General features: G+C 38.8%; 1 protein-coding gene across 2 annotated transcripts in view; it reads right to left on the bottom strand.

The window, feature by feature from the left end:
* UBAC2 (UBA domain containing 2) overlaps positions 1 to 12,498 on the bottom strand; it is a 176,493-nt gene that overhangs the window by 141,603 nt on the left and 22,392 nt on the right. For both annotated transcript variants that reach the window (XM_026003686.2, XM_072760935.1), the window contains exons 2-3: positions 3,304 to 3,431; positions 124 to 243 (exon numbers count right to left, since the gene is read on the bottom strand). In XM_026003686.2, the coding sequence (XP_025859471.2) occupies positions 124 to 243; positions 3,304 to 3,431 (248 nt within the window). The remainder of the gene's footprint in view (positions 1 to 123; positions 244 to 3,303; positions 3,432 to 12,498) is intronic.

Here is a 12,498-nt window from a genome sequence, read left to right as displayed (position 1 = left end):
AGATAATTGTTAATAGTAATACCTACCTTAATGAACACAAACTTAAAACTATTTAAAAATAAGAAAACAAAAAACACTTTTTTCATAACCTAAGTAGCAAAGGTAAAATACATAAAAACTTACTGCAAATTTTCTGCTTCCATATCTTCTTTCAAATATCCTAAAATTATAAATAAGCAGACTACTGCAGAAAGTATCTTTCAAATCAAGGCAAATTATTCTTCCACATATCAACCTCCAAATCTAAATGGGGATTCAAAAAAGAATAATGAGTAAGATTTGTTCAGATTTCTGCCTTAGCAAATTTATTACATTTACTTTATACTGCTTATTTTTAATACTCTAATAAAAATCACAATGAATGCACAAAAAGAAAATCCTCCATGTAAGTGGGTCCCCACCTGTACAGCACAGGTGCTCATATAGCAGGGCATTAGAAGGGGACTCTTGCCTATGTGGCCAGATAAACCAAATTAATCCCCCAAATCAGAAATGTATCAGCTAGGGACGCCTGAACAGCTCAGTGGTGGAGCATCTGCCTTTGGCTCAGGGTGTGATCCCAAGTCCAGGCTCCCTGTTGGGAGGGGCCGGCTTCTCCCTCTACCTATGTCTTTGCCTCTCCCTGTGTATCTCTCATGAATAAATAAATAAAATTGAAAGGAAAAGAAAAGAAAGAAAGGTAGGTATCAACTTGTAGCTAAAGGGCCCTTATGTTCCTTTATAGCAGTGGTTCTCAGAGCTGGCCACTTACTAGAATCCCCAGAGAAATACAAAAAAAAAAAAAAAAAAAAAAAATCAAAAACAAAAACACCAACACCCAGGCCTACTACTAGATTTTTCTTTTTCTTTGTTTTTTTTAAAGATTTTATTTATTTATTTATTCATGAGAGACACAGAGAGAGAGGCAGAATCACAGGCAGAGAAAGAAGCAGAAGCAGGCTCCACACAGAGAGCCCGATGTGGGACTCAATCTCGGGACTCCAAAACCACGCCCTGGGCCGAAGGCAGGCACTAAACCACTGAGCCATCCAGGGATCCCCCTACTAGATTTTTCAACTCAGTTGGTCCAAGGTGAGATCTAGGCGTGTGTGTGTGTGTGTGTGTGTGTGTGTGTGTCTGTATGTGTCTAGTTTATTCAGGTAATTCTAACGTGCAACCGGGATCCAGAAGTGCATTAGAGCAACTGAAATAATACAGAAGCAATATTATATTCTGACAGAAAGCAGTAATTTGGATAAATAACTGAAAGACTTTCAGAGGAACTTGATAAAGTCAACATAAGCAATGGTATTAATAACATCACTATGAAGAAAAGATGTCAAGAGAGTATTAGGCTTAAAATGGCTAATCAAGTATAAAGAAAAGGTAGTAGGTTATACACCATAATTTGCACTAACACACTGTGATATTGTAAGTTATGATAAGAAATATAGATTTGGGGGAATCCCTGGGTGGCTCAGCGCTTTGGTGCCTGCCTTCAGCCCAGGGTGTGATCCTGGAGTCCTGGGATCGAGTCCTACATCAGGCTTCTTGCATGGAGCCTGCTTCTCCCTCTGCCTGTGTCTCTGCCTCTCTCTGTCTCTGTGTCTCTCATGAATAAATGAATAAAAGCTTAAGAAAGCAAGAAAGCAAGAAAGCAGAAAGAAAGAAAGAAAGAAAGAAAGAAAGAAAGAAAGAAAGAAAGAAAGAAAGAAAGAAAAGGAAAGAAAGAAAAGAAAGAGAAATACAGATTTGGTCTTCTTTTTTTTAAAGATTAATTTATTTATTCATGAGAGACACAGAGAGAGAGGCAGAGACACAGGCAGAGGGAGAAGCAGCCTCCATGCAGGGAGTCCAACGTGGGACTCGATCCCGGGTCTCCATGATCAGGCCCTGGGCTGAAGGCAGCACTAAACTGCTGAGCCAGCCACTGCAACTGAGTGCTGCCCCAGATTTGGTCTTCACTCTCATTTCTGGTACAGAACTCTTAAAACCCTTTGAATTTCCTAACTGATGAAAGCCAGAAAGGTGGCTTTTTTTCTATCAATGTGTAACTTTTAGATGTACCTCAGAATGGGGGCTGGTTGCCAGGGGAACCAACCTTGGGATTAAAGGGCCTGGAAATTTCAGTTCCACCCTCCCTCTGACCTATCTACAAGGGACAGTGAGGGACTGGAGGTTGGATCAACTGCCAATGGCCAATGTCTCCCTAAACACCCGAGAGGACAGGGTTCAGAGAGCTTCCAGGTTAGTAAGTAGCACCTCAGAGAGACCACAGAAGCTCCGTGCCCTACCCCTATTCCTTGCCCAATGCATCTCTTCCATCTGGATGGTCATCTGTGTCCTTTATCCTATCCTTTTATGATAAAGAGGTAATCCAGTAGGTAAAATATTTCTTTGAGTTCTGTAAGCCACTCTAGCAAACTAATCAAACCTAAGGAAGGGGTCATGGGAACCTCTGATTTAAAGCCAATCAATCATTAGTACTAGTAACAACCTGGACTTGCATCTGGGATCTCATGTCCAAGGGGGAGATCATGGTAATCTCTAATCTGTTGCCAGTTGGTCAGAAGCACAGGTAATAACCTGGGCTTTGCAACTAGCATGGAGATGGGGGCAGGCAGCCTTCACCTGTGAGATCTGATGCTATCTCCAGGTAGACTGTGGTAGGATTTAGTTGAATTGTAGAACACCCACCTGGTGTCCAAAAATTTCCTGGTGCTGTGGGGAAAGCTCCCACTCCAGGATTGGTGCCAGAACATCCCTTTTATGCTCCAACTCACCAGTAAGACCCAGCACCAGCATCTTCAAAGAGATCAGCCCATAAATCTCAAAAGCCATAGAGTCCTGCTCTTCCCAGAAATAAAAACCCAAGAGAAATTTCCTACTTGGTATAACTACCACTATAAAAGTAATTCAGAGATTCACAATATGTTAGAGCTGGAAGAGCTTAGATCATTTAATCAACACTCAAACTTGGAATATAAAGCTTTGAAATGTTAAGTACGAAAATGTTTTTTAAAATGTTAAGAATGCATACTAATGATAAAAAACAGATTTAATATTGTTTTTCTTTTGAAGTTGTAAATTGCATTTCCATGAGTAAGACATGAACGCGAGATGTGCCTACTAGAGAAAGGAAATACTGCTTTGTTAACCAGCTTTCCTGCAACTAGAAAATTCACTTCTAATGAATTATGAATAATAATATTTCTTAAAAGTTAGAGGCTTTGAGGGACTAAAAATAGAAGAGAAGAAATAGCCAATCGAGAAAAAATTCTGCCTTCTCTCCTCATAAATAAATGCCAATGAAGTAGAGCTCACCTGGAGGTCTTCCTTGACTGCTTGGAGGTCATACACAAAGAACCTCTGACAGTGTGGCAGGAGAAGGGCCAGCAAAAGGGACAGGGCACTGGGGACCAGCAGAAGACTCTTAGACAGAGGTGCCTTATCTAGATGGAAAAAGAAAACTTCTTTCAGAATGACTGACTTTAAGATTTAAAAAACCACTTGAGTGAAAAGCAAGAGAATTCACTTCTTTTGTGTTAGAATGAAGACAAAGTTCACAAACTCTAGAATTTATTTCTTATTAACATATATTTTCAAAACCTTTACCTGCAGAGGTATGTGATCAAAGGGCACTGGAAAACAAGTGGAATTTTCAGGCAAGGGGTCATTGTCATTTGGCTCTCACATGAGAACAAACCAAGTTTACAGCCAGTAACTCCCACACGATACTTTTCAGAAAACGGCCACCAGAGTGTGAAGAAATAGAGGAGTATGTTTTCTGCTAAATTGACTGGTTAGCTCCTGAGCATCTATGAGATTCACACACAAAAACAATTATTCAAAAAATTTAAAAAGCAGTTAAAAATGCTACCATTGCTGACTGCAGTGGCATGCTGAGATTTTCCACCAGAGGTACCACTGGGGCCCAAGTCAGTTTTCCATTGGAGAGCCTCCTCTAAGTCTTATGCAGCCTTCAAGTTGCAGCTCAATTTCCACTTCCCTCCATGAGTCTCAAGGAACCAAATTTTAGCCTCAGGGGCTTTTCCCCCACTCTGCACCCTTGTTTCTAGGTACTGTTTGAATAATCAGGGTTTTATACTTGTTTTGCCTTCCTAACCACATTCCTGAGGGGAGGCCACCTGCCTTTTCTTCTTTATAGTGGTCATAGAGCCTAGAGCAGTTCCTTGCACATATGAAATGTTCAGGTCAACAGGTAAACCAGAGGAAAAGTATCACCAATGGCAACATTCTTAGATCATGTGAGGTACACTTTAATTGTATTCATAAGAAATTCCCTGGGAGTGAATATACTAGTTACAGTTGGTAATGTGGTTATCACACCCGTTGAAGTGTACAAAAATAGACCAACTGTTTCCTTTCTGGTAAGGTCTTGCAAACATCTAAATTGGAACCATACTATCTTTATGACCCAGATGCAATCAAGGCACAAGGCACTAAATAAAAACTAAGAGAGGTCCTCATGGCCGAGCACCACACAAGTACAGGAGAGCACTGTGGCTGTGAGCTTGACCACTAACTCTATCTGCCCACCTGTAAAATGAAGAGAAGAAAAACTACCTCAAAAGTGTAGGAGAAGCAAATGAAATAAAGGATGCCTACAGGCCAGAGGGCTCCTGCCACCACCCACACCATCCAGGAGAAACTGTTTCCTTCGGGACAGGTGAGCTCCTTCATCTTTCTGACAGGATGCAAGACAGAGCAGGGATGATACCGCTGCACCCTGAAGGGCCAATGAGGATCTCATTTCCTCCTTCAACCTGACCTTTCCCTATCTTTAAGAGATGGGCCCCAACCTTCCTGCCTGCCTCTGCTTTACCAGCTCCAGAGCAACTCGAAATTCCTAGAGGAAGTCACACAGCTGAGCTACAAGATCTCCCTGCAGGTTCATGGTCTCAGATCTCAACACTCTCCACCGACCAGCATTTCTACGGCTTTTCTCCAACTTCTCATTTCACACGGTCTCCTCCTTTCTTTTCAAACATCTCTACGCAACACTTCCACCTGAGCTTACATGTTGCCAAGTAAAGAAATGAATGATTTGCCCTGGTTTTTCTCAATCATCCCATAAAATTAGTAAGCACTTCCTACAGATCACACATCATCCTATGCCCCTAGGGTACAGCAATTAAGGACAGACAAAGTCCCACTTCTCTGTGGCCTAGACAGGAGAGAAAAGAAAATACACAAAATGAGGTAAATGTGTATTGTGTCAGAAGGAAATAAATGCTAGAGAAAAATTAAGCAGGATAAAAAAAAGTGTGGCTATTTATCCACCATGAATTTCCTGATCTCTTTCCAGATACGTGATAAGACTGCTCACTCATACGTGCCCCTAGCTAAAGTGAGGAATGACAAAATGACTACCTTTGGTCAAGTCAGTGTGATAGATGTCACTTCCGTGAAGACACCTGCAGGGCAGTGAATGGTGTTTGCCTCTGCCAGTGCTCAAGATGGTAGCTAGGCCATCTGACAGCTCTCGGAGTTGAAGACAGTGTGAAGACCACCCAGGGGACTTGCAACAGAGGCATACCTTCAATGAGAAGTCTTGTCGAATTAGGCCCCCAATATTTTGCAGTTGTTGCTACTGCAGCATAACTCAATCTAGCCTGATTTAGGGGAAAACACAGTGCTGGTGGGAAAGAGGGTATTATTTTACATAGGGTGTTTAGAAGGCCCCTCTGATATGGTGAGATTTGAGAAGGGACCTGAGAAAATGGGCCTTGCAGATATCTGGGGACTGTTCTTGCAGGGGAAACAGCAAGTACAAATGCTCTGAGACAGGAACATGCTCAATATGATTAAGAAGCAACAAGGCTGCCAGAGGCAGCTCAGAGCAAAAGAAGCACAAAGCAGACAAGTAGGATAGAAGGTCAAAGAAGTGGGGTAGCAGCCCTGTAGGCAAGCATAAGGATTTTAACCTTTTCTATAAAAGTGACGGGATGCTTTTAGGAGATCTAAGGGGAGGAGTAATATGATCAGACATGTTTCCAAAGGATCATTTTGGTTGCTATATTGAGAAGAGATTACAGGAAGGCAAGTAGAAGAAAGGAGACTGGTTAGGAGGCTATCATGATAATCCAGGCAACAGATGAAGATGGCCTGAACCATGGTGTTCTAGGTGGGGGTAGTTAAGAGTGGTCAGAATCAGGATGCAGTTTGAAGGCACAGCAGGCAGGATTTGCTGGCTGACTGAATGTAAAGTATGGGAAAATGGAGAAGTCAAAGATGACTCCAAAATTTTTGTTCTGAGCAACTGGAAACACTGTTTACTCTTTACTAAGATGGAAAATGCCATCAGCCTTGCCCTTACCAGGCATACAAAATCTGGTCCCATCTTGCAAAATAGTCCCAACCCCCATCCCTAACCCCACTTGTCAGGGCTCTACCCTCTACCCGGCTACTCAAAGTAATCAGTCCACAAACTGCTAGCAGTCCACAGAGGTACAGAGTTTGCACCAGGATGTGACCAGCACACTGTATCCTTCAGGAAGAAAGTCCTGCTCTGAAAAAAAAAAAAAAAAACCTGAACATGTGCTTTGCTCAAATGTCACCTTATTTGTGACTACCCCATGTAACTAACTTTCTATCCCCATTGTTCTGGATTATTTTTTTCACAGCCCTTATCAACAACCTACTTATTGGTGACTCATCAAATCTATGATTCAAAATGACTGTAAGATACACCATTATTGTAGGTGTCACTAAAAAAGAAATACTGCCTTATAAAATTATAAGATGTTATTAATTATAAAGTACATCCAATTTTAGAATCACTAAAACATGAAAAATCCAATTCAGAACCAAGAAATACACTTCTTTGTGTATTGCTTCTTGAAGGCAGTAATTCTGTCTGGGATATTCATTGTTGCAGTATCCCCCATGCCTAGAACATGATCTGGCCCATTAAGGCAGTCATTAAGTGTTTAATGAAAGGTGACTGACACATAAGAGGTGCTCAATAAATACTGGTGGAAGCCACCCCAGTGTCCATCCACAGATAGGTAGATAAACAAAATATGGTATACACATCTAACGGAATAACATTCTGTCCTAAAAAGGAAGGAAAATCTGGCACATGCTACAATATGGACACACCTTTCAGACATTACGCTGAGTGAAATAAGCCAGGCACAAAAAGATAAGTATCATATAACTCCACTTATATGAAGTACCTAAGTAGTCAAACTCATACAGACAGGAAGTAGAATGATGGTTGCCAGGGGCTAGGGGAGGGAGGAATAGGGAGTTGTTCAATGGGTATAAAGTTTCAGTTTTGCAAGATGAAAAGAGTTCTAGAGATAGATGCACAACAGTGTGAATGTACTTAATGCCACAGAACTGTACGCTTAAAAATGGTTAGGATGTCAATTTTGTTAGATATATTTTACCACAATTAAAAATCAAGACTAAAAAGAAACAAAATAATTACTGAGTGAATAACTGATCCTAATTTATACAATCATTTTAATCCTGTCCAGGCCTAAACAAATCCCTAAAAACACAGATCTGGTAACTTAAATTGAGTCCTCTTCTTAGGATGAACAAAAATCAGATCTCAAGAGTCTATGCAGAAAGCAACAATATACAAATGTCCAAGAAGTCCCACATTACAGGATAAGTATACAATATTACTACAGACAGCAAGATTTAGTGATCAACTCATGATCCGTACAGGTCATTATATGAAAATTTTACCTAGGGCAGCCTAGTTAAAAATTACACTAATAAGTAATCTGTCACTGTAAGTACGTTGTCAGCAGTATAGCGCCGCCTTCAGCCTAGGGCGATCCTGGAGACCCAGGATCTCCCTCTGCTTGTGTCTCTGCCTCTCTCTCTCTCTCACTCCTCTCTGCATTCTCATGATTAAATAAAATCTTAAAAAAAAAAGAAAAAGAAAAAGAAAATTTTAACTAAAAAAAAGGAACTTTAAAAAGTTATTAAATTCTCATTAATAACATGCATACTTAAGGGTTGATAGATAAAGTGGCTACAAATTTTTTGAAATGCGTCAAAAAATAAGATGGATTGCAGCGCCTGGGTGGCTCAGTTGGTTAAGCATCCAACTCCTGATCTCAGCTCAGGTCTTGATCTCAGGGTCAAGAGTTAAGGCCCTGTGTTGGGCTCTGTGCTGGGCATAAAGCCTACTTTAAAAAAAAAAGGGGGGGGGGTGGGACTGATGAAATAGAGGGATGGATATGTGCCACAACAAATATAAGAAAATGTTAATTGTAGATTCTAGATGGTAGGTATATGATGTTCCTGTACCATTCTTTCAACTTTAAGCATGTTTGAAAATGTTCATAAGAAAACATGGAAGGAGGGCACACAGTGAATCACAGAATTTGAAAACTGAGAAAGAAGCTGAAAATACATGAAGCAATAAGTGATAGGAATGAAAAAAAGAAAAAGATAAATCCACAAATAAAGCTGGATACTTCAGCACTCCTCTGTCTAGAATCAATAATGTAAGTAGAAAAAAAAAATCAGTGTTATGGACTGAATTGTATTCAAAATTCATGCCTCCCAACACTCAATGTGGATACATGTGGAAACAGAGCCTTTGAAGAGGTAAAGTTAAGTGAAGTCATAAAGGTAGGGACCAAACCCAGTCTGTCCATATAAGAAGAGACACCAGTAATATAGACATATAGAGAAAATACCATATGAACATACAGGGAGACAGCCACCTACAAGTCAAAGAAGGAGGCCTCAGGAAAAAACAAACTTGCCAACACCTTGATCTTGGACTTCCAGTCTCCTAACCTGTGAGAATATAAACCTCAGTTATCTAAGCCAGGCAGTCTGTGATATACTGTTATGGCAATCAATAAAAATATATAAGACTTGAAAAACAACATCCATCACTTTGACCTGATTGACTTTTAGAGAACACTCTACCCAAAAACAGCAAATTACATTTTTTCCCACGTGTATATGGAACATTCCCCCAAAAAGATCATATTCTAGGCCATAAAACACACCTCAATAATATAAAGAAATTAAAATCATTCAAAGTATGTTCCCTGACTATAAGAGAATTAAACTAGGAAACAGAAAGATGGATGGAAAATACTCCCAAAATTTGAAAATTAAACAACATACTTTTTAAAAATATTTTCATTTATTTGAGAGAAAGAATGAGTGGGAGGACGGGCAGAGGGAGAGGGAGCAGCAGACTCCCCGCTGAGCACAGAGCCAGATATAGACTTTATCCCAGAACCCCAAGATCACAAGACCTGAGCCAAAATCAAACACTTAACCAACTGAGCCACCCAGCTGCCGCAATCCATCTTATTTTTTGATGCATTTCAAAACAACATATTTCTAAACGATATCTAGGTCAAATGGAGTGATAAGGGAAATTAGGATATATGTCAAAGACAATGAAAAGTGAAAGTACAGCCAAGTAAAATGTGTAGCCTAAAAATAAAGCAGTGTTCAAAGGTAAACTTAGAGAACTAAATGCTTATATAGGAAGAGAAAGGTCTCAAATGATGATATAGACTACAAGCTTTAAAAAAAAAAAAATAGAAAAAGAAGGGTAAATTAAACCCCTAAGCAAGCGGATCAAAAGAAATAACATATGAGCAAAAATCAATGAAATAGAAAACCAATAATATATATAATAAAGTCTATAAAACTAAAAGCTAAAAAAAATAAATAAATAAAAATAAAAATAAAAGCTAATTCTTTGAGAATTAATCAATGAAATTGATACCCCTCTAGGAGGATTGATCAGAAGAAAAAGAAGATACAAGTACCAGTATCAGCAATGAAGGAGAAGACATCACTACAGATGCCACAGACATCAATAGGCTAATAAGGGGTTGCACGACATTGTAAAATGTAATTCATGCCAGTGGACTGTACAGTTAAAAATGGTTAGAACGGTAAATTTTATGTATGTAGTTTTTATCACAAATAATTTTGTAAAAAGATAAGGGAGTATTAGACATAAAATTCTATCCCTTAATTTGACCACTTAGACAAAACAGACCAATTCCTTGAAAAACATACTCTACCAAAGTTTACTCAAAAAGAAATAGATAACTTGAATTATAAAAATGAAGACATTGAAAAAAAAAAAAATGAAGACATTGAATTTCTTAGTTAAAAGTCTTCCAACAAAGAGTCCAGGCCTGAGGGTTTCATTGAACAATTCTACCAAGTATTTAAGGAGGAAAGAGTACCAATTCTCCACAAACTCTTCCACCATAAAGAGGTGAAACGCTTCCCAATTCATTTTATGAAGCCAACATTATTACACTGATATCAAAACCAGACAAAGGCATTAAAACTGGAGACCAATATTTCTTAGGAACAGAGATGCAAAATTCTCAACAAAATGTTAGCAAACTGAATCCAGCTACATAGAAAAAGGATAAAACATCACAACAAAGTGAAATTTATATTAGGAATGCAAAGCAAGTCAATGTACTTCACCAAATCAATAAAGTTTAACCATGTAACTCTATTCACAACCTGTACAATTATCTGCTTATTCTACAAAGTCCATTTTTGTCAACTCAGTCAAAACAGGCCACTTACTGTTGTGTAGTTAATGATAACTATCTCCTTGATCAAACCTTACTACTAATCCTATCCAAAATGTATTGAGCACTTACGAAATGCCAAGTCCTATATACAGCACTTATGTATACTACCTTGCTCCTAACAATTGCACCTCAGGACCTTTACACTTGCTACCCAAAATGTTCTTCCCAAATCCAGCTTTTCCTCATCATTCAGTCCTCATTTCAAACAGCATCTACTCAGACTGGCTTTCTCTCCTGACTTTATTGTTCTGGAGCACACTATCCTGTTTTATTTACTAAATTTCTTGTTTGCTTACTTCTTTGTCTGTCTCCTTTATCACAATGTGAACTCTATGAAGGCAGGGTTCCTGTTTGTCTTGCTCTGCTATATTCCCATACCCAAAATTGCACCTAGCACATAGTAGTGTTTCAATGTATTTGGTGAATGAATAATGTAAGGTAGAAACTACTCTCTGCAAACGAACACATGAGAAAACTGCAACTCAAAGAGAAGCTACCTGCCTGTGATCACAAAATGTCTTAGTCTGGGTTCCAATGAAAGTAAAGGGAAAGACAAAGGTTTATAGGCAGGGAGTTTATTTTGGAATGTGATCCCAGGGAGCAGGAATGAAGAACATAGGGAATCAAACAGGGAGAGTCAATGCAAGGATTCATCATCAAGCTGGCCACCACTATGAGTGACAATGTTTCTCTTTTTTTTTTTAAGATTTTATTTATTTATTCATGAGAGACACAGAGAGAGGCAGAGACATAGGTAGAGGGAGAAGCAGGCTCCTCAAGGGGAGCTTGATGCAGGGCTTGATCCCAGGACCCCTGGGATCACGTCCTGAGCCAAAGGCAGACGCTCAACCACTGGGCCACCCAGGCATCCCGACAGATGTTTCTGACAAAGGCTTGATCCTGCAGGATTTTCTAAGAAGTCTTGAAAATATATCTCAGAATTATCACCTGGCAAACAGAAAAGCATTTTTATCTATCATCCCTCAATAGTGTAGAGAGGCCATAGAAAAGAAGTCCTGTGGGAGGAACAAATAGGCTTTAGCAAACTAGACTGGCTAATCCAAACAAGACTATAGAAATATATGGAATAAGAGGTGAGGTTGAGTGCACTGAAATGCTGTGTAGTATAAGATATCTGCTGTACTGGTTAGGGAAAGATAGACCCAGGTCCTAACCCTGGCAATCCAGCTGCAAATAAAACTGCTTCCTATGTTGCACTGCCATAGAACTCTAGGGCTAAAAGGGATTTTCAACTGAATGGTAGGTTTTAAGTGAAAGACATATACAGTCACAAACATCAGTAGTAGAAATTAAAGTGGTGTCTTGTGTAACTAAACTAAATGCAATTGTGAATAGAGATATAAAGACTGCAGTTGGGGGAAGGTGCAACAGAGAGCAGTGGGTACTTACCAATGCTGAACTGATCAAAAGTTTTAAAATATATGTAAACCCTTTGATCCAAAAAAGTCTACATTAACCTAGGAATTTAGCCCAAACTAACTATCATGGATATGCACAAAGATTTTGCTACAAAGATGTTCATCACAGCAATATATATAATAGTAAAAAGACTAGAAACAACATGATGTCCAGTAGGAAAATGGGTAAATTATGTTCTATCCATAAAATGAAATAATATTCAATTTTAAGTAGCAGAAAACTATTTCATGCCTTGGAAACTGTTCCTAAATAATAAGTGCAAAATATTTCTAGCAAGATTATTATATAATAATACTTTTAAAAATAGTACATAAATAGTACATGGGTATTTTTCTAAGCATCTATCAAAGTATAACCAGTGATAATCTCTGAATTATCTGTTCATAGAAGATTCAAGTTTTTTTAAATAAAAATCTATTTTAAGAATTCAAAAAAATAATTTTTGTTAACTAGCTATTAATTCAATAAAAAGTTTCATTAAATCCCTACACAC

Source organism: Vulpes vulpes, chromosome 6 (assembly GCF_048418805.1).
Source record: "Vulpes vulpes isolate BD-2025 chromosome 6, VulVul3, whole genome shotgun sequence".
Classification (NCBI taxonomy): domain Eukaryota; kingdom Metazoa; phylum Chordata; class Mammalia; order Carnivora; family Canidae; genus Vulpes; species Vulpes vulpes.
Note: the sequence above shows the minus strand (reverse complement) of the source record. Positions and strands in the feature narration are given on the sequence as shown.